The 25,238-nt window shown below is 38.0% G+C and overlaps 1 protein-coding gene and 1 pseudogene across 2 annotated transcripts in view; one reads left to right on the top strand and one right to left on the bottom strand.

Annotated features, from left to right (window-relative positions):
• Positions 1 to 25,238, bottom strand: part of AGTPBP1 (ATP/GTP binding carboxypeptidase 1) — a 199,112-nt gene that overhangs the window by 161,122 nt on the left and 12,752 nt on the right. For both annotated transcript variants that reach the window (XM_010808145.4, XM_002689815.7), the window contains exon 2: positions 6,980 to 7,044. In XM_010808145.4, the coding sequence (XP_010806447.2) occupies positions 6,980 to 7,011 (32 nt within the window). In that variant the 5' untranslated portion in view covers positions 7,012 to 7,044. The remainder of the gene's footprint in view (positions 1 to 6,979; positions 7,045 to 25,238) is intronic.
• On the top strand, positions 8,463 to 8,946 carry LOC112447827 (NEDD8-conjugating enzyme UBE2F-like; annotated as a pseudogene).

The raw sequence follows: 25,238 nt of genomic DNA on the forward strand, positions 1-25,238 counted from the left end.
CGATGTTATGCTGGACTGGAAGAAACACAAGCTGGAATCAAGATTGCCAGGAGAAATATCAATAACCTCAGATATGCAGATGACACCACCCTTATGGCAGAAAGTGAAGAGGAACTCAAAAGCCTCTTGATGCAAGTGAAAGAGGAGAATGAAAAAGTTGGCTTAAAGCTCAACTTTCAGAAAACGAAGATCATGGAATCCGGTCCCATCACTTCATGGGAAATAGATGGGGAAACAGTGGAAACAGTGTCAGACTTTATTTTTGGGGGCTCCAAAATCACTACAGATGGTGACTGCAGCCATGAAATTAAAAGACGCTTACTCCTTGGAAGGAAAGTTATGACCAACCTAGATAGCATATTCAAAAGCAGAGACATTACTCTGCCAACAAAGGTTCGTCTAGTCAAGGCTATGGTTTTTCCTGTGGTCATGTATAGATGTGAGAGTTGGACTGTGAAGAAAGCTGAGCACTGAAGAATTGATGCTTTTGAACTGTGGTGTTGGAGAAGACTCTTGAGAGTCCCTTGGACTGCAAGGAGATCCAACCAATCCATTCTGAAGGAGATCAGCCCTGGGATTTCTTTGGAAGGAATGATGCTAAAGCTGAAACTCCAGTACTGTGGCCACCTAATGTGAAGAGTTGACTCATTGGAAAAGACTCTGATGCTAGGAGGGATTGGGGGCAAGAGGAGAAGGGGATGACAGAGGATGAGATGGCTGGATGGCATCACTGACTTGATGGACGTGAGTCTCGGTGAACTCCAGGAGTTGGTGATGGACAGGGTGGCCTGTCATGCTGCGATTCATGGGGTCGCAAAGAGTCAGACACGACTGAGCGACTGATCTGATCTGATCTGATCTGATGGTAAATATCAATACATCAAGTAACCTACATCAACAAAAGCTTTTTGGAGTCTCCATTAATTTAAGACCACAAGGGGATTCTTAGCCAAAGTTTGAGAACTCTTGTTCTAAACTTCTCCTGTACATTTTGTGCTCTGATCTAGAATCAACCCTTTCTCCAAAAAGCCCCGGGTTTTTTTGGTAAGAAATGGTATTAAGACACCAGAGTCTGAACACTAGAGAGGAAATACATCTTTAAAAACAATTCTGTAACTTAGATGTAAGGGAAATTTGCATTATGGAAATCGGAATTCTGAAATTAATTAATTAGGGGTTTTTTTGTTTGTTTTCTCCAATAATATTTCTCTTTAAGGTTATCTGTTAGCATTTTTCAGTAGGCAGAACATTTACTATTAAAAATATCCAAAAACATATGAAACACACTGATCATAACACATCTTCTGTTCCATTCCAAAGTGAGAGTTTTTTTTTTTCAGTAACTCTTAAATTTTTAAATTAAATTACACTGCTACCAAAATAAAACAGCTTGCAATTAAGTGATTCTAAGAATCATACTCCTACAAATTATAGATGTATGCATGAATTTTTTGAAGGAAGGCAAACAAATGGAAATTAAGAACAACGTAATAAGCAAGCTGATGTTCCTATTTTTTACTTTTCTCACTGACAGAATAAAAACTGAACAAAATATTCCAAGCCACCTCCAACTCAGATCTAAAAATCTAAGACTGTTGACACTAATGTTGAGAGAACTGTAGGGTGAACACTAGAGGGCAGTTCTACCTACTGCATGATTTTTTGTTTTGGTTTAATAGGACTCTGTCAGACCCCATGGACTGTAGCCCACCAGGCTCTTCTGTCCACAGGATTTCCCAGGCAAGAGTACTGGATTGAGTTGCCATTTCCTTCTCCAGGGAATCTTCCTGACCCAGGGATTGAACCTGCACTCCTCTTGGCAGGTGATTCTTTACCACTGAGTCAATGATTTTTATATCACTGATGAACATAGATGCAAAAATCCTAAACAAAATTCTAGCAATCAGAATCCAACAATACATTAAAAAGATCATACACCATGACCAAGTGGGCTTTATCCCAGAGATGCAAGGATTCTTCAATATCTGCAAATCAATCAATGTAATACACCACATTAACAAATTGAAAAACAAAAACCATATGATTATCTCAATAGATGCAGAGAAAGCCTTTGACAAAATCCAACACCCATTTATGATAAAAACTCTCCAGAAAGCAGGAATAGAAGGAACATACCTCAACATAATAAAAAAAAAAAAAAAATGATTTTTAGAGTTTGGCAAATCCAAGCGTAAAGGAGAAAAAACAAACAAAAAAGCTATACAGCTATTCAATGAACAATTTAAACTATAATTTTTCAGCAAAGCAGAAACTGTTAAATAAAAAGACTCAGATAAGAATTTATCTTCCCTCCCTTGCCCTATTTTGAGGTGAATCAAAATGAGACCAAAACCAACCTCGGGAGGTTACATTTATAACTGATAACGTTAATTACTTGAATAGTTAGAACATTAGGGAATTGAAAACATGACCGATGTGGAGTATATCAAGTCAAGTTAACTTTCCAATGTATATTTTAAAGACACTATCACAAATATTTGTTTCACTGTAGTGGTCTCCTACTGCTTTTGATTCTCTGAGTTTACACACAGTCTTACAGCTATTTCCTTAAAAATATAAATTTTTTATATGTTACAAAAATCTCAATGGTATATACATCCTGCAACAAATAATTTCCCAAGCAAGTGCAAGAGCTAAAGAAACTATCTTCACATTGCAAATAAATTTTATTTACCTTCTCATAATAAAATGTAAATTGCATACAGGTAACAAACATGTCTTCGTAAATAAGCTATAAACATCTGACAGCAAAAAATTCATTAAAATATACCAAAGTTTTAAACTTAATCAGTAGTCTTAGTAAATAAGACTTAATTTCAAACAATATGGTATCATTTCCAAAATATGCACATTATCGTTCAGAAATGGTTGTTCCTCATTTCTAACTCTTTAATTTTTATTTATTTTTACTACTTTTGCTTTAATCACTTTTTATTGTTTCCAAATACTGAACACAAAAGTTTATTTTTCTTTTTTGTTGAGCAAAGGACAATGAAAAATGGAAATTTCACTATCATTCCTTTGTAGAAATAGTTAAATAGTTAAGTATGTAAGTTTAGAAAACAATATTCTTCTAACTGGAAGAGAACAATATTTATCTAACTACTTCTTATATAATAATTAAACGCAGTAAGGCACAGTCACTAAGCTGAACATCCTGATCAACAGAACGAAACTGAGTATAACAGATCTACACTTACACAAATAACTGACTTTTGATACAGGTACAAAGGAAACTCAGTGGAGAAAGGATAGTCTTTCTAAAAACGGTGCTGAACAATCAAATATCCAAATGCCAAAAAAAATGTTCTATCCACACCTCACACCGTATAAAAATTAACCCAAATAGGAGCACAGACCTAAATGCAAAATCTAAAACAATAAAAAACTGGAAGAAACATAAAAGAAAATATTGATAATATGGGTTCTGCAAATATTTCTTAGATATAACTCTAAAAGCATAACCCATAAAAGAACAAATAAACAAATGAAAATCATCTAAATTTAAAACTTCTGATCTTAGAAGATACTACATTAGGAACTTCCCTGGTGGTCCAGCAGTTAATAATCCACCTTGCAATACAGGAGACTCAGGATTGAACCCTGGACCAGGAATTAAGAACCCACATGCCTTGGAGCAACTGAGCCCTGCGTCACAACTAGAGAGTCACGTGACACAATGTGACACAAGGAAAGATCCTGCATGATGCAACTAAGACCTGACGCAGCCAATAAATAAATAAATATTAAAGAGAGAGAAATTGAGAGAGAGAGACGACAGCACACAGAATGGGAGAAAATATGAAGGAAAAAAAAGAAGTGCAACTGAAAGAAAATGCTTACAATTCAAGTATCTGATAAACAACTTGAGTCCATAATATTAAAAAAAAAAAAAACCTAAAACTCAATTATTAAAACACTAAAATTTCAAAAAATAGAAGATTTGGAAAGAGACATCACCAAATAAGAGATGCTAAAAGATAATGCACCAAACAACTCATGAATTGATGTTCAACATCATCAGCCATTCAGTTCAGTTCAGTTCAATTGCTCAGTCGTGTCCGACTCTTTGCGACCCCATGAATCGCAGCACGCCAGGCCTCCCTGTCCATCACCAACTCCCGGAGTTCACTCAGACTCACGTCCATCGAGTCAGTGATGCCATCTCATCCTCTGTCGTCCCCTTCTCCTCCTGCCCTCAATCCCTCCCAGCATCAGAGTCTTTTCCAATGAGTCAACTCTTCGCATGAGGTGGCCAAAGTACTGGAGTTTCAGCTTTAGCATCATTCCTTCCAAAGAAATCCCAGGGCCGATCTCCTTCAGAATGGACTGGTTGTATCTCCTTGCAGTCCAAAGGACTCTCAAGAGTCTTCTCCAGCACCACAGTTCAAAAGCATCAATTCTCCGGCGCTCAGCTTTCCTCACAGTCCAACCCTTGCATCCATACATGACCACTGGAAAAACATAGCCTTGACTAGACGGACCTTTGTTGGCAAAGTAATGTCTCTGCTTTTCAATATGCTATCTAGATTGGTCATAACTTTTCTTCCAAGGAGTAAGCGTCTTTTAATTTCATGGCTGCCATCACCATCTGCAGTGATTTTGGAGCCCAAAAAAATTAAGTCTGACACTGTTTCCCCATCTATTTCCCATGAAGTGATGGGACCAGATGCCATGATCTTCGTTTTCTGAATGTTGAGTTTTAAGCCAACTTTTTCACTCTCTTCTTTCACCTTCATCAAGAGGCTTTTTAGTTCCTCTTCACTTTCTGCCATAAGGGTGCCATCAGCCATTAGGGAAATGCAAATTAAAATCACAATGAGATATCAGTATACCCCTACTAGAATGGCTACAATTTTAAAAGAATGATCGTAAGAATTTAAAAAGAATGACCATGACAAGTGTTGGTAAGAATACAGAAGAACTAGACTTTTCATACACTGTGGGAGAGACTATAAGATGGTATTAATGTCTTTGTAAAACAGATCATTGTTAAGTTTCCTAAAAAGAAACACAGACCTACCATATGCTTCAGCCATTCCATTTATAGGTAGTTACTGAGCATGATAAATATGTTCGTTATTTTCACTGAGATAATGATTTAACCATTATACATAAGCCAAAGTTATCAAACTATATTTAGCTTGTTATAAGATGATTATATCTCAATAAAGCTGTTTAAAAATTCGTAGGTGACCTTAACACGTACTGTTGGTGTAGTGGATAATGCAGGAACTAAACAAGAGTGATTGGAGAGTGTGAAATGAGATGCAGATTGCATTTATAGGCTATTTAAAACTTTTTGGCTTTTGAGGAAATCAGATAAATTGTGTATTAACAGAACTGTACTGTCCTGTGCTTGAGCTACCAGGGAAGCCCAGTAACAGAACAGTGCAGTCTAAAAATGGGAAAGCCCAGACTGGTTTAAATGATATGGAATTGAGGAATTAAAGATTCAGTAGAGAAAAATACTAATGATTAAAAGACCAAGAAAAGAGACACATCCTTTGTAGCAAAAAGTAACAGGAAGGTAAGCAAAGGATACAATCAAATAAAGGGGAACAAGCAAATTTTGTGCAAGAAATATGAGGACAATAAATTGTATTATCTCTAAGATTAGGTCAACTTCTGAGAATATGTACATATATATCTGACAATTTCAAATGTTTGAAAAGTATAAAACAGTCATTCCAAAATTTAGAACCAGAGTAGTTAAGATTGCTGGGCTCAGTTCAGGCTGTTTATCAATAATCATTTTAGTAATACCTTCTACGTTAATTCATCCTCCAATATCATTCAGCCACTCAGTAAAGGTCTATCCAGGAGAAAGACTTTGTTAGGTATGTGTGATGAAAAAATAAAAAGTGAAGTAAAAACATTTCAGGTATTTGCAAGACTGGAATGATGAACAATGGATCCTACACTGGGTAAGACAGGGGCTTCCCTGACAGCTCAGTTGGCAAAGAATCCACCTGCAATGCAGGAGATCTTGGTTTGAGCCCTGGGTTGGGAAGATCCCCTGGAGAAGGGAACAGCTACCAACTTGAGTAAGAAGGCCTGGAGAATTCCATGGACTGTATAGTCCTTAGAGTTGCAAAGAATTGGACATGACTGAGCGACTTTCACTTCACAAGAGAGGACGTGATGATGAGTCAGTAGATAAGAGCTCTGAATAAGGCAGAACTCTTGCAGTACAGACACTTGAATAAGAAAGCTAGAAAGATAAAACTCCATGGATCTCAAAATTTAACACTTCACTATATACCGGTTAAACCACTATACTGCATTTGTTCAGGTGTTCTCATCAGGTTATAAGCCTCATGTAGAAAGAGAATAGGGCTCATTTTACATCTTTAGAAACATGCTCAACACTTTTTCTGCAAAGCACTGCATTAAGCATTATGTTTCTTTTCTACTCTCCCAGATTCAGCACTGAGTTAGGTACATAAACATGTTTAATAGATACTTCATAGTTGAGAAAAAAATCTAAAGGGGGCAAAAAAATAAACTAAAAAGAGCATCCATAGAAGCCTTTAAAGATAAAAAATATATAATAAATTTTCTATGGAAACTGACGTGCTTTGATCAAGTCTTACGTAAGGAAAAAAATTCAGTAGCCATAAAATATACAAAATGTTATGTTCTAGTAAAATTCTATTTATGTACACTGAAACTTGAATTTCATATGATCACATTTTTATTTTTATTCCCAACCATTTAGAAATGTAAAAACCACTCAGGCCATACGAAAACAAGCAGTAGGTCAGATTCGGCCCATGTGTCAAGTTTGCTGACTCCTGCTTTAAATGAAAAGTTAAACAGTAATAAACATTAACAAAATAACATAAATATATGATGCTGCATTTAAACAAATATATTTTAAAGTAAAAAGTTTCATACAATCACTTAACGTATTATGTCTATAATTTACACATACTGGTATTTAAAATTACAATACCTTTTCTCTGGTATCACTTTTAACTTGCTCATCTTGAATTACTTCATTTCACCATTGCAGATAATCTAAAAAGAAAAAAATACTGATATTAAACATACAATTTTGTTTTCTATATATTAGATGTCATAAAAGTCATACAACTGATCGTTTTTATTATGGGCAACACAAGATAAGATTGGAAACCAAAGGAGAATGTTTGAGTTTTACATGCTTCTGGCAGGTCACTTCAAAGTACAAAGTGTGCCTATTAAACCACTTAAAATCAGTCAGTAAAAGGTCATCAAAAATCCAAGTGCTACAAAAGTGTAAAAACATAATTTATACTATAGAGCCAAGATTTCTTTTGAGACAATTCAAATTATCCTTCCTGTTCTAATACTACACCTTAAAATAGTCAAACCAATCCTATGATTAGTGAATTGTCCACCATTCACACAGCAGTCAAGTACGGTAAATATGTATGATTATTTCCGTATGAAAACATTTTAATTAACAACAAATTGTTTAGACAGAGCAAAATCTTCTCAAAAATCTCTCATCTCATTTAATATATTTACGCATATTTTCCTTCAACCAACAGAGGTTTCATCTTTGGAATGTACATATTATATATTTTAAAACCTTACATCTTTTTTAATATAAGGGATCTAAAATAGGAGTCAGTTACACAGATGTTGCAAGGCTGGCAAGCTATAGAGGAAGCCTAGGGAGGCTCAAGATAAACAACTGCAAAAGCAGTTACCACCCTGGGTTAGGAGGGCAAGAAGGAAAAGAGATTTAAAAGAAAAGAGATTTAAAACCCTAAATCTCTATTCATAATTTTTATAATTTTTCAGATTTATTTTACAGCTAGTCACCCAAAAAAAAACCTCGGATATCTTTTAATTTTACATATCGATGCATATTACTGAAGCAGAATTTTGTGGCATTTTTAAACAAGAAGTTTAAAAACTATTGTCAATTCAACAAGTTACATCCTTATGCAATGTTTAGTAATGCTATATTTAAAGGAAAACAAACATGCCCAAAAAAAGAGATTTCAAATTGCTTAATAGATTTAGAAGATATAGATATTCTCAGTGTTTTACTACAGTAACAAAGAACTTCTCGTTTAACTAAACATGACTTTTTTTCCTTTTTTTTAAACTCAATTATAATAGAGGAAACATATTTAGGACTATCTACAAAAATTACATAGGCTGTTTTTAAAGTAGATAAGAAATTTTTAAGTGCTAACTACTCCTTCTTTTAACTGACTTTTTTAATGCCCACAAAGTCAAAAGTAACTTTTTCTGATTTCCAAATTAATTAAGAATCATTATACATCCAAAGGTAGGGGGAATCTTACATGTTTTCAAAAGCACCATTGTTGCCATAAACAGAATTAAGCTACTTGGTTAAGTAGTATGACTTTCTCTAAAACTACATTAACAGCAAGCCCATCTCAGAAGGTGAAGGGCCTTGTCTCGCCTGTCTGGGATGCCCAGGGTAAAGGGAGCAATAATGCTGGCACAGGCAAGCATACTGAAGCAGGATGAGGACCTCACAGGGTTCCGGACACCAGCCATCACCTCCAGCTCTGCTCAGAGGGATGCTGTGAGAGACAGACTGTTAAAGAGGTTGCAGAACATGAAGCCAAACTACACGTCTAAGCTTACTGAGAGAACGTTCAGTTGATGGCACTGGATGGGCTCCCCTGAGGACGCGGAAGGATGTTGTTTGGGGATTAAACTCTGTTTACCGATCCTCTGAATTCTGATGCTCCCTGAATATTGAAGCTGCAGAACCAAACATCATTTGTGGGACAAGGAGGACCTGGGCAATAAAGTTGAAGACTACATGAAGAATTATGACAGATGACAGGAGAAGGCTGCAGGCCCACAGACTGTGTTGTAAGTTTGTCTCCAACTTAAATCAAAAGGAAGCCCTCCTCCCGAGTCCTCAAGCTTCCTCTTTGTCCCTCTGGGTCATCCAAGTCTGTGACCATGTTATCCTGAGCAAGAACCTCTTCACAACTGCTCACTGTAGATGGAGCCTTCTACATATATAGAGTGAAAAAAAAAAAAAAAAAAGTGTCTGAAGTTCCGAAGAGTTGCCTCCTTAACCTTAACAGATTTCCTTTTCTGAAACTGTACTAAATACACTGCTGCTGAGATTCCTGAGAAGTCGTAATGAACTCAGAATTGAGGCTAGAGTTTGCTTCTCACCCTTTTCCCAAACAAAATTAGTTCCCTGCACAAATGACACTAATGACATGCTTAGCACAGCTCATAGACTGCCGATAAGAAATCCATTACAGACTGTGATCAGATGTAAACTCTCAGCCCTTTCCTAGATGTCTTGAAGCTTCCGAGAATGCACAGTCATTCACTATAAATCTCTACTGAAAAGGGTATTATATTTAATATAAGTCTATCTGGAACAGACTTGTAATTTGTACATTTAATGCTTCAATCACTTTTTTCTATTCTCAGTCAGTTTGTATTTTCATTGTATAGGGATGTTAAGAAGAATGTTAAGTCAAGCAACTATGAAGAGAAACACAAAAAGGGATATGAAAGTAGGGGGGAAAGTGCACTTCACTAAGCAAATATGTCCTTTACAGCCACTTTTTCTTGCTGAATCCTGAGGCCAGAGTGCTTCAGAGAAAAGGAAAAGCCTTCTTTTTGCTGTGAAAGTTTGTGTTCATTACAGTACGGTGTAATAGAAAGAGCAGGAACCTAGAAGCAGAAATGTTGCATCTCATGAAGTCTGTGGCTTTGCCAACCAAGTGTGACAAAGCAAGACGCTGAGACCTTATGCAAGAGAGGCTGTAAAGTCCAAGATCAAGGTGCAGGCAGTTACGGTGTCTGGTGAGAACTGGGTATGTGGTTCACAGACCCCCATCTTCTCACTGTACTGTGGCATGGGGGAAGGGCCAGGGGAGATCTCTTGGGTGTCTCTTCCTCCATGAGAAGATGGGGGGTCCCGTGTTCCCCCTGTTTCTCCCAATGGTTACATGACATTTCATGCTAATTCTAGCATAGCGTCAAAGCCAGGAATCTGACATTCATACAACATGTGTTTCTAGTTCTACGTCATTTTATTACATGTGTAATTTATATAAACTACCACATTTTGCTATATTTTTACAATATTAGAAAGCATGGATTTCTATTACTTGAATAACTTCAAAAAGATAATGAAAACCACTGTAATCTCAAAATTCGTTCATTTAACATTAATGGCTACACAGCTTCAACTGTGTATGGCCAAAGAAAGTACTTCCAAGGAGATCATTTAATATAACTGATCACGCCTTCTTCTTATAAATACTTTATTATATAGCTGTAGTTTGTTTTCTGCCTACTCACTGCCATTCTTTCTTAAATTTCCTTTACTAGAATGCCCTAGGGCTCAGTCCTTGGCCTTTTCAACTCCACTCTCTTCGCTGGTGATATCCAGTCTCATGACTACTCAACATCTCCACTTGGCTCTCTAATAACATCACAAACTTAACACATCCAAAACTAATCTCCTGACTTTGCTTTCCCTCCCCAATGTGCTCGAACCTCAGCTTTCCTCAAATGTATTTAAGAAACAATTCTCTCTCTGCAATTGCTCAGTCCAAAACCTTAGTGTCCTTCTTTACTCCTGTTTTATACCCCACATCCAACCCCTCAGGAATTCCTGACAATTCTACTCTCAAAACATATCCAGACTCCACTCACTTCTCCACACCCATCAATACACCATGTGGGCCACTGCCCCTGTTCGTCCCTCTTCTATGTGTGGCACCTACAGTCTATCTTCAACACAACATCCTGACTGATCCTTTTAAAAGCCTGGAGAAAAGAGGGGGGTAAAATGCAGATAAATCTTGCATCGCTCTGCTCAGAGCCCAATGGGTGCTGCCCAAATATTTAAATGACTTTACGGGCCCTGAAGGAATGCCCCAGCCCTGCTCTCTGTAACTTGCCTACAACTCCTCTTCCGCACACTGCTCTGGACGCACTAGCTGGGCCTCCATGCTTTCCACCAGCACGCCAGGCTCACTCTCACCTTACTGCCTTTGCCCAAGCTGTTTCCTTTGCCTGAAATGTTCCGCCAGATATCCCAATGACTAACCAGCTCCCAAATTTCCTTTGCTCAAGAATCACCTTTTTCAAAAAACACAATCACCTTTTCTTTTTATTTTATTTTTATTTTTTTAATTTTATTTTATTTTTAAACTTTACATAATTGTATTAGTTTTGCCAAATATCAAAATGAATCCGCCACAGGTATACATGTGTTCCCCATCCTGAACCCTCCTCCCGACTCCCTCCCCATACCATCCCTCTGGGTCGTCCCAGTGCACTAGCCCCAAGCATCCAGTATCATGCATCGAACCTGGACTGGCAACTCGTTTCTTACATGATATTTTACATGTTTCAATGTCATTCTCCCAAATCTTCCCACCCTCTCCCTCTCCCACAGAGTCCATAAGATTGTTCTATACATCAGTGTCTCTTCAATCACCTTTTCAATAAAGCTTATCCCAACCATCCTATTTAATACTGTAAAACAGCTCCAGACATCACCCCTTACCTCAATCTACTTTTCTCTTTTCCCAGAGCACTTCCAGCCTTCTATGCAGGATGATTCAAAAGTAATAGAACACTTTGAAAACTGTACTCAAGAACTGATTACATATATATGAACAGGTGTCAAAACAAATTCTTAAAGGAACAGTTTATTTCCATATACTTACAAATCTCCAACATATGCCCCCATCACATCACATACATCAATCCCATAATCTAATTCATCCCAGAGCCTCAACAGCTTATCACTACTGGTGGCTACAAAAGCAACCAAAATAGGTTCCTTTATTTCCTCAAGGTTTTGAGGAAAAGAGGCAGAAACCCAAGGTTCTTGATATAATCACGTAAGTCATGTAGTTTAATACCTAATATCTTGGTGCAACTCTTTTTAATCACCTTGTAAACTAGGCAATTTAACTATGTGTACTATTGGTACATATTATTTATTTCTCTCCACCGAACTAAACTTCCATAATAGCAGAAATCTTTGTTTTGCTCACTGTCCCCCAAGTACCTCGTACAGTGCCAGCACATTGCAGGTGGTAAATAAATTTCTGAATGAACAAATAAATGCTTTAAGGACATGAGACAACTTTACTACACAAATGGGCAAGTCTTCATTTTTAAAAAACTCAATAATATGGTGGATATGGTACAGTGGCACACAGTATATACACTAACTGCTCTCTAGCATGCCTTCCTGAACTACACGAATGTAGTACAGGAAAGCTAAAAAAAAACCACAGCGTTTCCACTGCAGTTAGGTTCCAGATGTTTTTATACCCGCCAAACTCAATTTTACTTTTATGAAATTTGTTAGACTGAAAGTCACACAAATGCCACCTGATCCCACGGTGAAGAACCAACTTAGACATGCTTTGTTCTACAGCAGGGTATACGGAGATGCTAAAGCCTTGTCCAGGGTTTCTCAAAGTGGGGTCCACAAGTTGTTGCTAGAATTGTTTGAGAGTTCAAAATGGAATACAAGGGGTTCTTTTTTCCTTCTCTTTTACTTTTGTGCACCAAGCAGTGGCCCCTAATTAATGGTTTTATTATGTATCATCTGTGTGTGCTAGTACACAGGACCATGTATATTTGGTTCGAGTTGGCTGTGATAACTGGAGATTGCATGGCACACGGAGAAGGTAATGGGCTAATGAGTATCAGCCCCTTCCTCAAATTACCTCCCCTAAATCCCCCTTATGCACTGCCAACTGCCTTACAGGAGCAAAGGTTCTACAACGGTAATGAAAAACTGGAGGGAAATTTTAATATTAATGAAAAAAACTGTATACCCAGATGTACCCATTCCTAACATTTTGATATTGCGATGAACATTCCAAACTGTGAACTGAATAAGTGGTAAGGGACTTACATTGTGAAATGTTTGGACTTTTCATGACTTTCTCATTTAGTTGTTTAGTATGTCCTTATGTTTTAGACATTAACATTTGTAATTTACAAATATGCCTGATAATCCAATGTGGCAAGTTTTGAGGCTGAGGTATGAAAGGAGGGTCAGTCGACAATTCTGGTAAGATTAGCAATGAAGAATTGTATCCTCCAAGTCATTTCACTAAATTAGTGCAACAAGTTGCTACTGCTGCTAAGTCGCTTCAGTCATGTCTGACTCTGTGCGACCCCATAGATGGCAGCCCACCAGGCTCCCCCGTCCCTGGGATTCTCCAGGCAAGAACACTGGAGTGGGTTGCCATGTCCTTCTCCAATGCATGAAAGTGAAAAGTGAAAGTGAAGTCACTCAGTCATGTCCGACTCTTAGCGACCCCATGGACTGCAGCCCACCAGGCTCCTCCGTCCACGGGATTCTCCAGGCAAGAATACTGGAGTGGGGTGCCATTGCCTTCTCCCACCAAGAGACACACATAAAAAAACACATCCTTGTATTGAAAACTACTTATCAATAGATTTATACAATGGAATATAGTATTCCATTCTGTGCGGGAAATATTTCAAGTGCAGTAATGACTCTAGCAATATTCAAAACATACAGCTGCAAATTATAGTAGTTTGACACACTAAAGGTACTAATGGGATCTCCAAACAAACACAATAAAGCTTTGGCTTAAAAAAAGTTACATACAATGAAAAGGCTAAGGTAGCAAGTGATACAGCAGCAGAGTTTCACTGATTAGCAAAAGGAAAGTCACCCCAATTGCTGAGAACCCAGTATGTCCAGAATGTAAAGTCATGCCAAATGAAATAGTTTACATGAGATGTAGTAAGAGAAAATTTTAAAGTTCTACAGTATAATAACAGTAAGTCAATGTATTGACATGTCATGTGATATTAAAGACTCACGTGATAAATAGAAAACAAGTTTTCCTGTCCAGACTGAATGATGAAATCAAGAAAACATTTTTTTTGTGTGTGGGACTTCCCTGGTGGTCCAGTGGTTAAAACTGTCTTTCAACACAGGAGACTGAAGTTCATTCCCTGGTCGGGGAACTAAGATCACATATGCCATGGGGCAACTAAGCCTCTGTGCTCTGGAGCCCACCTGCCACAGTTACAGAGAAGCCTGTGAGGCACAACAGAGAGCCCACATGGCACAAAGACCCGATGCAGCCAAATTAATAAACAATTTTTTTTTTTTTTTTTGCCACAGAATGCTGCCCAAAGCCAGAAAAAGACAGGATAGCTGATGTTTTACCTTCCTGTCTAGAAACATAAGGTCCACCTTGGAAGAACTTTGTTGGCGTCTGTGCTGAAAATGTTCCAATAGCTGGCTCCATGTGAGGATGTGCTACTGTTGTTTAACAACCCCAGTCTCTCCAAAAAACACCTGACTTTTTAACACAGCATTTTCTTCGCAGAGAAGAGTTAGTAAATCAAAAGCTCTGGTGGATGAAATGAAAACGTTCTCTTAAGACATCCAGGAGCTTAGCGGATGAAGAGTTCTCGAGCGTGTGTCAGAGCTGAGTGGTGTACTGCAGGGGTACTTTCACAAACACAGTAGGCCAGATTCTGCTGAGCACTCCGGATGAAGAATGGCTACTGCAACTAGCCAACTTAGCAAACATTTGTTACCATATGAAACAAATCAACCACTACTCTCTGCAAGACCTAGAGAAAGCATTTTGACTTCCAAGTAATAAGATTTTTGGGCTTCCCTGGTGCTCAGTCAGTAAAGAATCCACCTGCAACGTAGACCTGGGTTCGATCCCTGGGTTGTTAAGAGCCCCTGAAGGAGGGTATGGCAGCCCACTCCTGTATTCTTGCCTGGAGAGTCCCCATGGACAAAGGAGCCTGGCAGGCTACAGTCCATGGGGTCACACAGGGTCGGACACAACTGGGCAACTAAGCACACGATTTAAGATTCTTGGGGAAAAAATTCAAATGACAAAAGGATATCAAAAGATGCTCTTATTGCTGCTTTGGACTTGAGAGTGAAAAGGGGTATCAACAAATTTCAAATCTTGCTGACCTAGAGGAAAAAAATTAGAAAATAAAACTGAACAGTATTTTCTCTTTCTTTTCAAATAAATATAAGACTAAATGAGAGGCCCTTTCTCTGAATCATCTGCTTATTCTGAGAACTTGACTGAGGAGGAAGAATTTTTGTGCACTGCAGTGTGACTATAAACTCAAGATGAGACTTACCTGCTCTGTCCCTAAAAAGTGCTAAATTTCTATCAAAGAGTAGTGTCTTGCAAATCATACAAGGGTAATGAACATTTTGCTGCTGGTTTTCAATTTCTTATGTGTATATGGAATTTTCTATTTAACAAGCATCAAGACCAAGGAGGAAATCATCTCATGTTGGTTGAAAATGAAATGTGAATAGTTATTTCAAGTTCAACAAAAGAAAATAAAAACAAGTTTCATATGAAAGAGATAAACCACTATTTTTAGTTTTTAAAACTAGTAACTTTATTGTATAAAACTTTTTCATAAAATATGAAGTAATCAATATACATATATATATATATAATCATTTTTAACTCCTGGACCTTTATTTGGTCCAGGAGTTCATAATGAGGTTCAACTCCTATATCGGAACCTCATTATGCCAGTCAGGGCAAAACAAGTTTTTCAAATTCTGATATAAATTGTTAACAGGCTACATTTTTAATATTACTTTGGCTTATGGTTTTTACTAGCTTTGCTATTTGCACTGTCAATTTTAATGCTTGTAATGAAAACTAGTTAAAATCAATTTACACTGGTACTGGCAAAAAGACAAAGAGACCAATGGAACAAAACTGAAAGTCTAGAAATAAACATATACATCTATGGCCGACTGATTATTGACAAGGGTGCCAAGTCCACTCTATGATGGAAAAAAAAAAAAAAAAAGTCTCTTCTATTGCTGGGACAAATGGATTTTCACAGGCAAAAGTATGAAGTGGAATTCCTACTCACACCAGAAACAAAAATGAATCAACAGTCATCACAATGAAACAACAACATGAATATAAGCAGCTAAAACTCTTAGAAGAAAACATAACAGTGAATCTGTATGACACAGAATTTGGCAACAGATTCTCAGTTACAGCAACAGAAGCACAAGAAACAAAAGAAAAAGAAAGATAAATTGAACCTCAATTTTTAAAACTTCTGTCTCAAAGGACATTATCAAGAAAGTTAAAAGATAACATAAAGAATGAGAGAAAATATCAGCAAATTATATATCTGATAAGGGTTTAATATCCAGAATATATACAGAACACCTACAACTCAACAACAACAAAAAAACAGTCCACTGAGCAACTGAACTGAACTGAACTGAAATGATCTGAATGAACATTTTCCCAAAGAAGATATTTGTTGTTGTTGTTCAGTCACTCAGTCATGTCCAACTCTTTGCAAACCCCTGGACTGCAGCGCACCAGGCCTCCCTGTCCTTCACCAACTCCCAGAGTTTACTCAAACTCATGTCCACTGGGTAGGTGATGCCATCCAACCATCTCATCCCCTGTCATCCCTTCTCCTCCTGCCTTCAATCTTTCCCAGCATCAGGGTCTTTTCCAGTGAGTCAGTTCTTCGCATCAGGAGGCCAAATTATTGGAGTTTCAGCTCCAGCATCAGTCTTCCCAAATGAATATTCAGGACTGATTTCCTTTAGAATTGACTAATTTGATCTCCTTGCAGTCCAAGGGACTCTCAAGAGTCTTATCCAACACCACAGTTCGAAAGCATCAATTCTTCGGTGCTCAGCCTTCTTTATGGTCCAACTCTCACATCCGTACAGGACTACTAGAAAAACTACAGCTTTGACTATATGGACCTTTGTCAGCAAAGTGATGTCTCTGCTTTTTAGGTTTGTCTAAAAATACAAAATACAGTATTCCACTGTATTGTATGTATATATGCACCATAACTTCCTAATCCATTCAACTGTTAGTGCAACGCATAGGTTGCTCCACGTCATGGCTACTGTGAATAATGTGACTGTAACTCCCATTGGCCATTTCTGTCAATGCTCTAATGTTTCTAGAGTCAAGCTGACACCTATGATCAGCTTATACTGAGCATTTCATTTGATCTGGAATCTGGTTTCTCCTTTGACTTATGCTCTGTGTTTGTGTGCTCAGTTGCTCAGTCATGTCTGACTCTCTGCAACCAAGTGGACTATAGTCCATGAGGCTCCTCTGTCCATGGGATTTCCCAGGCAAGGACACAAATTTCATGGCTGCAGTCACTGTCTGCATTGATTTTGGAGCCCAAGAAAATAAAGTCTGTCACTACTTTTATTTTTTCCCTATCTATTTGCCATGAAGTGATAGGACCAGATGCCATGATCTCAGATTTTTGAATGCTGAGTTTTAAGCCAGCTTTTTCACTTTCCTCTTTCACCTTCATCAAGAGGCTCTTTAGTTCCTCTTCACTTTCTGCCATTAGTTATTGCTGCTGCTGCTACTGCTGCTAAGTTGCTTCAGTCGTGTCCGACTCTGTGCAACCCCATAGACGGCAGCCCATCAGGCTTCCCCGTCCCTGGGATTCTCCAGGCAATAACACTGGAGTTGGTTGCCATTTCCTTCTCCAAAGCACGAAAGTAAAAAGTGAAAGTGAAGTCGCTCAGTCGTGTCTGACCTGTAACGACCCCATGGACTGCAGCCCACCAGGCTCCTCCATCCATGGGATCCTCCAGGCAAGAGTTATCAGGGAAATGCAAATCAAAATCACAGTATTACTTCACACACACTATAGGATGGCTATAATAAAGAAAAAAACAGTAAATAAGTATTCTCAAGAATGTGGATAAGTTGAAACCCTCCTAAATCACTCATGCGAATGGAGCAACCACTATGAAAAACATTTGGGCAGGTCCTCAAAAAGCTAAATATAGAATTATCATATGACCCATCAATTCTACTCCTAGGTATATATCCACAAGAATTGAAAACAGAGAATCAGATAATCATATATCAATGTATATGGCAGCATTGTTCACAACACCCAAAGGTAGAAACCCAAGTATCTACCAAAAGATAAATGGACAAATAAAACATGGTATATATACACACTGGAATGGTATTTAGCCATTAAAAGGCATAAAGGTCTAACACACGCTGCAATATGAATGAACCTCAAAAACATTATGCTAAGTGAAACAAGTCAGAAACAATATTGCAAGCTTCATTTATATAAAATATCTGTACATGCAAATTCACAGATATATAAAGTATATTAGGTTACCAGGGGCTGGGGGCAAAAGTGAACAGAGTTACTGCTTAATAGTTACAGATCATGGGGTCACGAAGAGTCAGACAGGACTGAGCAACTGAACTGACCTGATCTGTAACAGAGTGATGACAAATTTTGGAAATAGATAGTAGTGACTGTTGTATAACATCATGAAAGTAATTAATGCTACTGAATTTTAAGCTTAAAAATAGTTAACATGGTAAATTTTATGTTAAACCACAATATCTGACCACATAAAAAGACTTTTTAAATGAGCTTACAATATTTTTTAAACTGCCAAGCCTAGTTTAAATAAATTAAATCCTATTTCAGCTAAAGCCAGCAATTTAACAGAAATTATTATCTTTACCATATGAGTTTTTAAAAATCACAGAAAGGAAACAGATTAACTTCAGAATGGTAAGCTAAGTTTAACTACCTGTTTATTTTTCAAGTAAGATTGGTTAAAGTCTTTTTTATTTGTTTTAAATAAAGAAAAATAAAACTCTTATACAAGCCATATACCACAAGCCAGACTTTAGTAATATATTATAGAGCAAAAATGTGTAAAACCCCTAGGCCTGCTTTGAATAAAGTAAAAAGAAAAAATACCGTGGGAAATTTAGAAAAAGAAGTCTCTTTTCCTATCTGTATTACTAACTCATGTAAGAGTTTATATCATTTGGAGGGATGGAGATTTATACAAAAGAATAGACTAGACAGCCAAAATAAATAGATGCATTAAAAATATCATTCTCTATCAAAAAAGCATTAACAATCATTCCTGGAGTACTGTATCACAAGGCCTAAAATTTGAAGGGCTGCTCTGACTGCTTTGAGCCTCACAGGGCCCCAAATGCCTAAGGAAAGTTCTCCCAGTCTTGCCATAGTCAATGGGAAAGGCTCCTCACCCAGCTAGGTCCACTATCAGTTAAACCAGCTGCATGCCTCTCAGTCCTCAATCTAAAACTAGTTTCAGTTCCCTGCTAGCCCTCAGAATTATTCACACAAACTAATCACATCCTCGCCCAGGAGTGGAGAGTAGTGGTTCACTCTACTCCCAAGCACCATTCCCCTAGGTTGAGAGTATATATGACTAAAAACCTGCTGTCAGTCTCACCTCATCAGGGTCAGGTAGTAGCTATCTTGCCCAGTTTAGGACAGGTGATCCCTCCTTCACCAATGAAGTGAAGGGAGGTGAACAGGAGATAGTCAGACAATTACTGTATCTAAACTTTCTTTTTACACTAATATCACAGCTATAACCTGAGACCCGAAAATTAGTTCATGGATCCTCCAGGGTATAAAAATTGGGAAAGGCTAGTCCAGACTCTTGTAGGCAGTGCTGGTCCAGGCCAGAATAGGTCCAGTGTGGTTCTAGAGCTTGTTAAGTACTAGCAGATGATTCCTGACTACCATGGCCTCCTAACGACAACATTTTTCCGATTTTAAGACAGCAATAAAGATCTAGAGGCAATTTCACAATTAGGCCAGAGGCCTCTTACTCAAAAAGACAATACTTTCCTGAGTTTCTCAGTTGTGTGCAGAACTCAGGTTTTGGAGGTTTGCTCCTTGAGTCTCTTTCTTTAAATGTCTAAACCATTCTGTAAAGCACTTAATACCTGTGGCAAGTTATTGAGTTATTGCCCCTCCTCTCCAAAGTCACCCTTTTTGCCTGTACTGTGAAAACAGATTAATGCACTTAAAATACTAATTTCTTTGCCACCTGGCAAGATATTAAGCTTTGTCAAGAGAGCACTGGAAAGACTCTGCAGGGGTAAAGGATTCTGTTCCTGGTTCCGGCATGCCCACTTGGCTGCAGTAGGCTTGGCTTCTCCAAGACCCACTCCAACAAGTACGGCTTCTCCAGCACCAGTCTCCTGCAGCAAGTGCAGATTCTCCAATAGGAGGTTATGCAATTTTGCAGCAGAATGCCTCTGACAAGTCATCTCCCCAGGAACAGCTTTCCCTGGCACCCAAGAAGGCACATACCCAGCAAATTCTTCTAGTGCCACAACTTAGCTGCTTGAACAACATCTAGACTTCAGTGAGCCATAGGGTTGGTAACTGCTCTTTGTAGTAACTGCTCTTTGTGTCACCTAGTCCTGTATTGTCTGTTATCTTGACTTCTTACTGATAAATCCGTCACTGTTCCTATCCCTGTTATAGTCAATACTTCTTTTTTTAACTTTTTATTGGAATATAGTTGATTTTCAATGCTGTGTTAGTTTCTGCTGTACAAGAAAGTAAATCAGTTATACATATACCCCCTTTTTTCAGATTCTTTTCCCATATAGGTCATTACAGAGTGTTGAGTAGAGTTCTCTGTGCTATACAGTAGGTCCTTATTAATTATCCATTTTATATATGTGCATGCATACTAAGATGCTTCAGTCATGTCTGACTCTTTGCTACCCTATGGACAATAGCTCACCAGGCTCCTCTGTCCACGGGATGCTCCAGGCAAGAACACTGGAGTGGGTTGCCATGCCCCTCCTCCAGGGGATCATCTCAACCCAGGGACCGAACTGGCATCTCTTACATCTCCTTTATTGGCAGGTGGGTTCTTTATCACTAGCATCACCTGGGAGGCCCATTTTATATGTAATAGTGCATATACGTCAATCTCAATCTCCCAATTAATCTCTCCTCCTCTTTCCCCCCTGGTAACCATAAGTTTGTCTTCTACATCTGTGACTCTATTTCTGTTTTATAAATAAGTTCACTTGTACCCTTTTTTAGATTCCACATATAAGCAGTATCATACGATATTTGTCTTGTCTAATTTACTTAGCATGATAATCTCTGGGCTCATCCATGTAGCTCCAAGTGCTATTTCATTCTTTGTTACAGCTGAGTAGTATTCCACTGTATATATGTATATATGTACCACATCTCATTTATCCAGCTCTCTGTTGATGGACATTTAGGTTGCTTCCATGTCCTGGCTATTGCAAACAGAGTTGCACAGAACACTAGGACATATATATCATTTCGGAAGATGGTTTTCTATGGATAGATGCCCAGGAGTGATCATATGATAGTTCTATCTTTACTTTTTTAAGGAACCTCCATACTGTTCTCCATAGTGGTTGTACCAATGTAAGAAGGTTTCCTTTTCTCCACACCCACTCCAGCATTTATTGTCTGTAGATTTTTTGATGATGGCCATTCTGACTAGTGTGAGGTAATACTTCAATGTAGTTTTGATTTGCAGTTCTCTGATAATTAGTGATGTTAAGCATCTTTTCATGTGCTTTTTGGCCATCTGTTATGTCTTCTTCAGAGAAATGTCTATTTAGATCTTCTGCCCACTTTTTAATTTGAGTTGCTTGTCTTTTGGACACAGAGCTGCATGAGCTATTTGCATATTTCGGAGATTAATCCCTTGTCAGTCACTTCATTTGCAACTAACTTTTCCCATTCTGTGAGCTGTCTTTTCATTTTGTTTATGGTTTCCTTTGCTGCGCAGATGCTCTTATATTTAATTAGGTCCTGTTTATTTTTGTTTTTATTTTTCATTATTCTAGGAAGGATCAGTTTAGTTCAGTAACTCAGTCGTGTCTGACTCTTTGCAACCCTGTGAACTGCAGAACGCCAGGCCTCTCTGTCCATCACCAACTCCCAGAGTCCACCAAAACCCATATCCATTGAGTCGGTGATGCCATTCAACCATCTCATTCTCTGTCGTCCCCTTCTCCTCCTGCCTTCGATCTTTCCCAGCATCAGGGTCTTTTCAAATGAGTCAGCTCTTTGCATCAAGTGGCCAAAGTATTGGAGTTTCAGCTTCAAAATCACTCCTTCCAATGAACACCCAGGACTGATCTCCTTTAGGATGCACTGGTTGGATCTCCTTGCAGTCCAAGGGACTCTCAAGAGTCTTCTCCAACACCACAGTTCAAAAGCATCAACTCTTCAGTGCTCAGCTTTCTTTACAGTCCAATTCTCACATCCATATGAAACTGGAAAAACCATAGCTTTGACTAGATGGACCTTTGTTGACAAAGTAAGGTCTCTGCTTTTTAATATGTTGTCTAGGTTGGTCATAACTTTCCTTCCAAGGAGTAAGCATCTTTTAATTTCATGGCTGCAATCACCATCTGCAGTGATTTCTGGAGCCCAAAAAAATAAAGTCAGTAACTCTTTCCTCCGTTTCCCCATCCATTTCCCATGAAGTGATGGGACCAGATGCCATGATCTTAGTTTTCTGAATGCTGAGCTTTAAGCCAACTTTTTCAGTCTCCTCTTTCACTTTCATCAAGAGACTCTTTAGTTCTTCTTCACTTTCTGGCATAAGGGTGGTGTCATCTGCGTATCTGAGGTTATCAATATTTCTCCCAGCAAACTTGGTTCCAGCTAGTGCTTCCTCCAGCCCAGAGTTTCTCATGATATACTCTGCATATAAGTTAAATAAGCAGGGTGACAATATAGAGCCTTGATGAACTCCTTTTCCTATGTGGAACCAGCCTGTTGTTCCATGTCCAGTTCTAACTCTTGCTCCTTGACCTGCATACAGATTTCTCAGGAGGCAGGTCAGGTGGTCTGGTATTCCCATCTCTTGAAGAATTTTCCACAGTTTGTTGTGACACACACAGTCAAAAGCTTTGGCAAAGTCAATAAAGCAGATGTTTTTCTGGAACTCTCTTGCTTTTTTGATGATCCAGTAGATGTTGGCAATTTGATCTCTCATTGCTCTGCTTTTTCTAAATCCAGCTTGAACATCTGGAAGTTCACGGTTCACATATTGCTGAAGCTCGGCTTGGAGAATTTTGAGCATTACTTTACTAGCGTGTGAGATGAGTGCAGTTCTGCAGTAGTTTGAGCATTCTTTGGCATTGCCTTTCTTTGGGATTGGAATGAAAACTGTGGCCACTGCTGAGTTTTCCAAATTTGCTGGCATCGTGAGTGCACCACTTTCACAGCATCATCTTCCAGGATTTGAAATAACTCAACTGGAATTCTATCACCTCCACTAGCTTGGTTCGTAGTGATGCTTCCTAAGGCCCACCTGACTTCACATTCCAGGATGTCTGGCTCTAGGTGAGTGATCACACCATCGTTATTATCTGGGTCATGAAGATCTTTTTTGTACATTTCTTCTGTGTATTCTTGCCATGTCTTCTTAATATCTTCTGCTTCTGTTAGGGTCACCTGTTCTAAAAGATACAAAATACCTACTATCTGACTCTGATTAGATCAAAAAGGATATTCCTTCAATGAGTGTTTTGCCTGTTTTCCTCTGTCCTGCCTATGTTTTCCTCTAGGAGTTTTACAATGTCTGGCCTTACATTTAGGTCTTTGATCCGTTTCAACTTTATTTTTGTGTATGGTGTTAGAGCTGTCCAGTTTTCCCAGCACCACGTCTCAGCCTTTTGGCTAAGATCAAGTGGTCTATAATTCTTTACTCTTTCCCTATTAAGTTACTACATGCCTTTTATCTCTTGACTGGACCCAGAATGATACATACCAACAATTTTTTAAGCTATTTAGTATGCCACGGTAAATAAATCATGTCTGCTTAAGTCATAACAAGTGGATTCTGTTCTCTACAACTGAGTCTTCACTGTTTCTCTTTTGATAAAGAATTTTTTGCTAAGAGATAGGGGCTCATACAATACTCATGACATCATTGTTTTAATTGGGAAGTGATACTAATTATACATAGACAGGGTTAAGAATGGCTACTGAAGATTATATTTCTAAGTCTGCCAATTATATACTTCAATCATAATATTAGAGTACTATCTTTCCTGTAAGGCCTAACTACTATTTTAAAAACTTAGTCTACAGTGAGATACCACTTCACACCTACTAGAATGTCAATAATAAAGAACACAGATAATGACGAGTGTTAACAAGGATGTGGAGAAACTAGAACCCTCATACACTGCAGATGAGAATGTAAAACAGTAACAGCTGCTTTGAAAACAATCTAGCAGTTCCTCAAAAAGCCAAACATAAAGTGGCCATCAAGACTCAGTTATTCCATCTTTGCGTACATACAAAAAAATGAAACTACATCCATACAAAAACCTGTACACAAATGTTCATGGCAGCATTATTCACTAAAAAGAAAAGGAAAGGAAACAACCCAATGCCCTGATGGATAAATAAAATGTGGTATATCTGCAGAATGTAACATTATTCAGTGACAAAAAGAAACAAAGTACTTCTATGTGCTACCTGGATGAATCTTGAAAATATTTATGTTAAGTGGAAGAAGCCAGTCAAGAAAGATCACATAATTACATAATTCAATTTGTATGAAGTATTTAGGAAAGGTAAATCTTTAGAGACAGAAAGTAGATTAGTGGTTACCAAGAACTACGAGAAATGGAGAGAGGTATGTAGGAAATGACTAAAACGGTGTGGGAGCTTTTTTGGGGAGTAATGAAAATGTTCTAAAATTGATGGTGGTAATGGTTGCACAACTCTGTGAATGTTTTAAAATCTACTGAATTGCGTACTTTAACTGGTAAAATTGTATGGTAAGTGAGTTATATCTCAACAAAACTTATATTAATAAAATAACAATTAATAATTAATAAAATTAATTATAATAAAAATAATTAATAAAAACTTAATCCCTGCAGGTACTTACATAATTCAACCATTCCTAAATTAGGGTTAGGGATTTACACTCTCTATACCTCAGTGCCTGCTTCCCATGATGGAATACGATATCCTTTACACTAAAGCAAAACTATAGACCCAGCTGGCTCTAGGACAGATGTATTCTGAGTATACCCTAAAGAAGTCTGGGGGAGAGGTGGGAAGCCTCACAATGCTGTCACATAAAAATCCACAGTATATACCTCCCTAAATTGGAGCAAGTGTCTGCACAAGTTGATTTTTATATATTTACACGTGGCTTACACTAAAATTAAATGTGGGAATCTGGCCTCAGCAGAAAATCATACAAGCAAGATAAACTTGCTCAAGATAGCCCACATAGAAAGAAAAGCAAATAAGTTTGCATTATGATAGCTCAATAAATGCACACAAAGGTTTCAGATCAGATCAGTCCCTCAGTCATGTCCGACTTT

The sequence above is a fragment of the Bos taurus genome, chromosome 8 (genome assembly GCF_002263795.3).
Source record: "Bos taurus isolate L1 Dominette 01449 registration number 42190680 breed Hereford chromosome 8, ARS-UCD2.0, whole genome shotgun sequence".
In the NCBI taxonomy this organism is placed as follows: Eukaryota; Metazoa; Chordata; class Mammalia; order Artiodactyla; family Bovidae; genus Bos; species Bos taurus.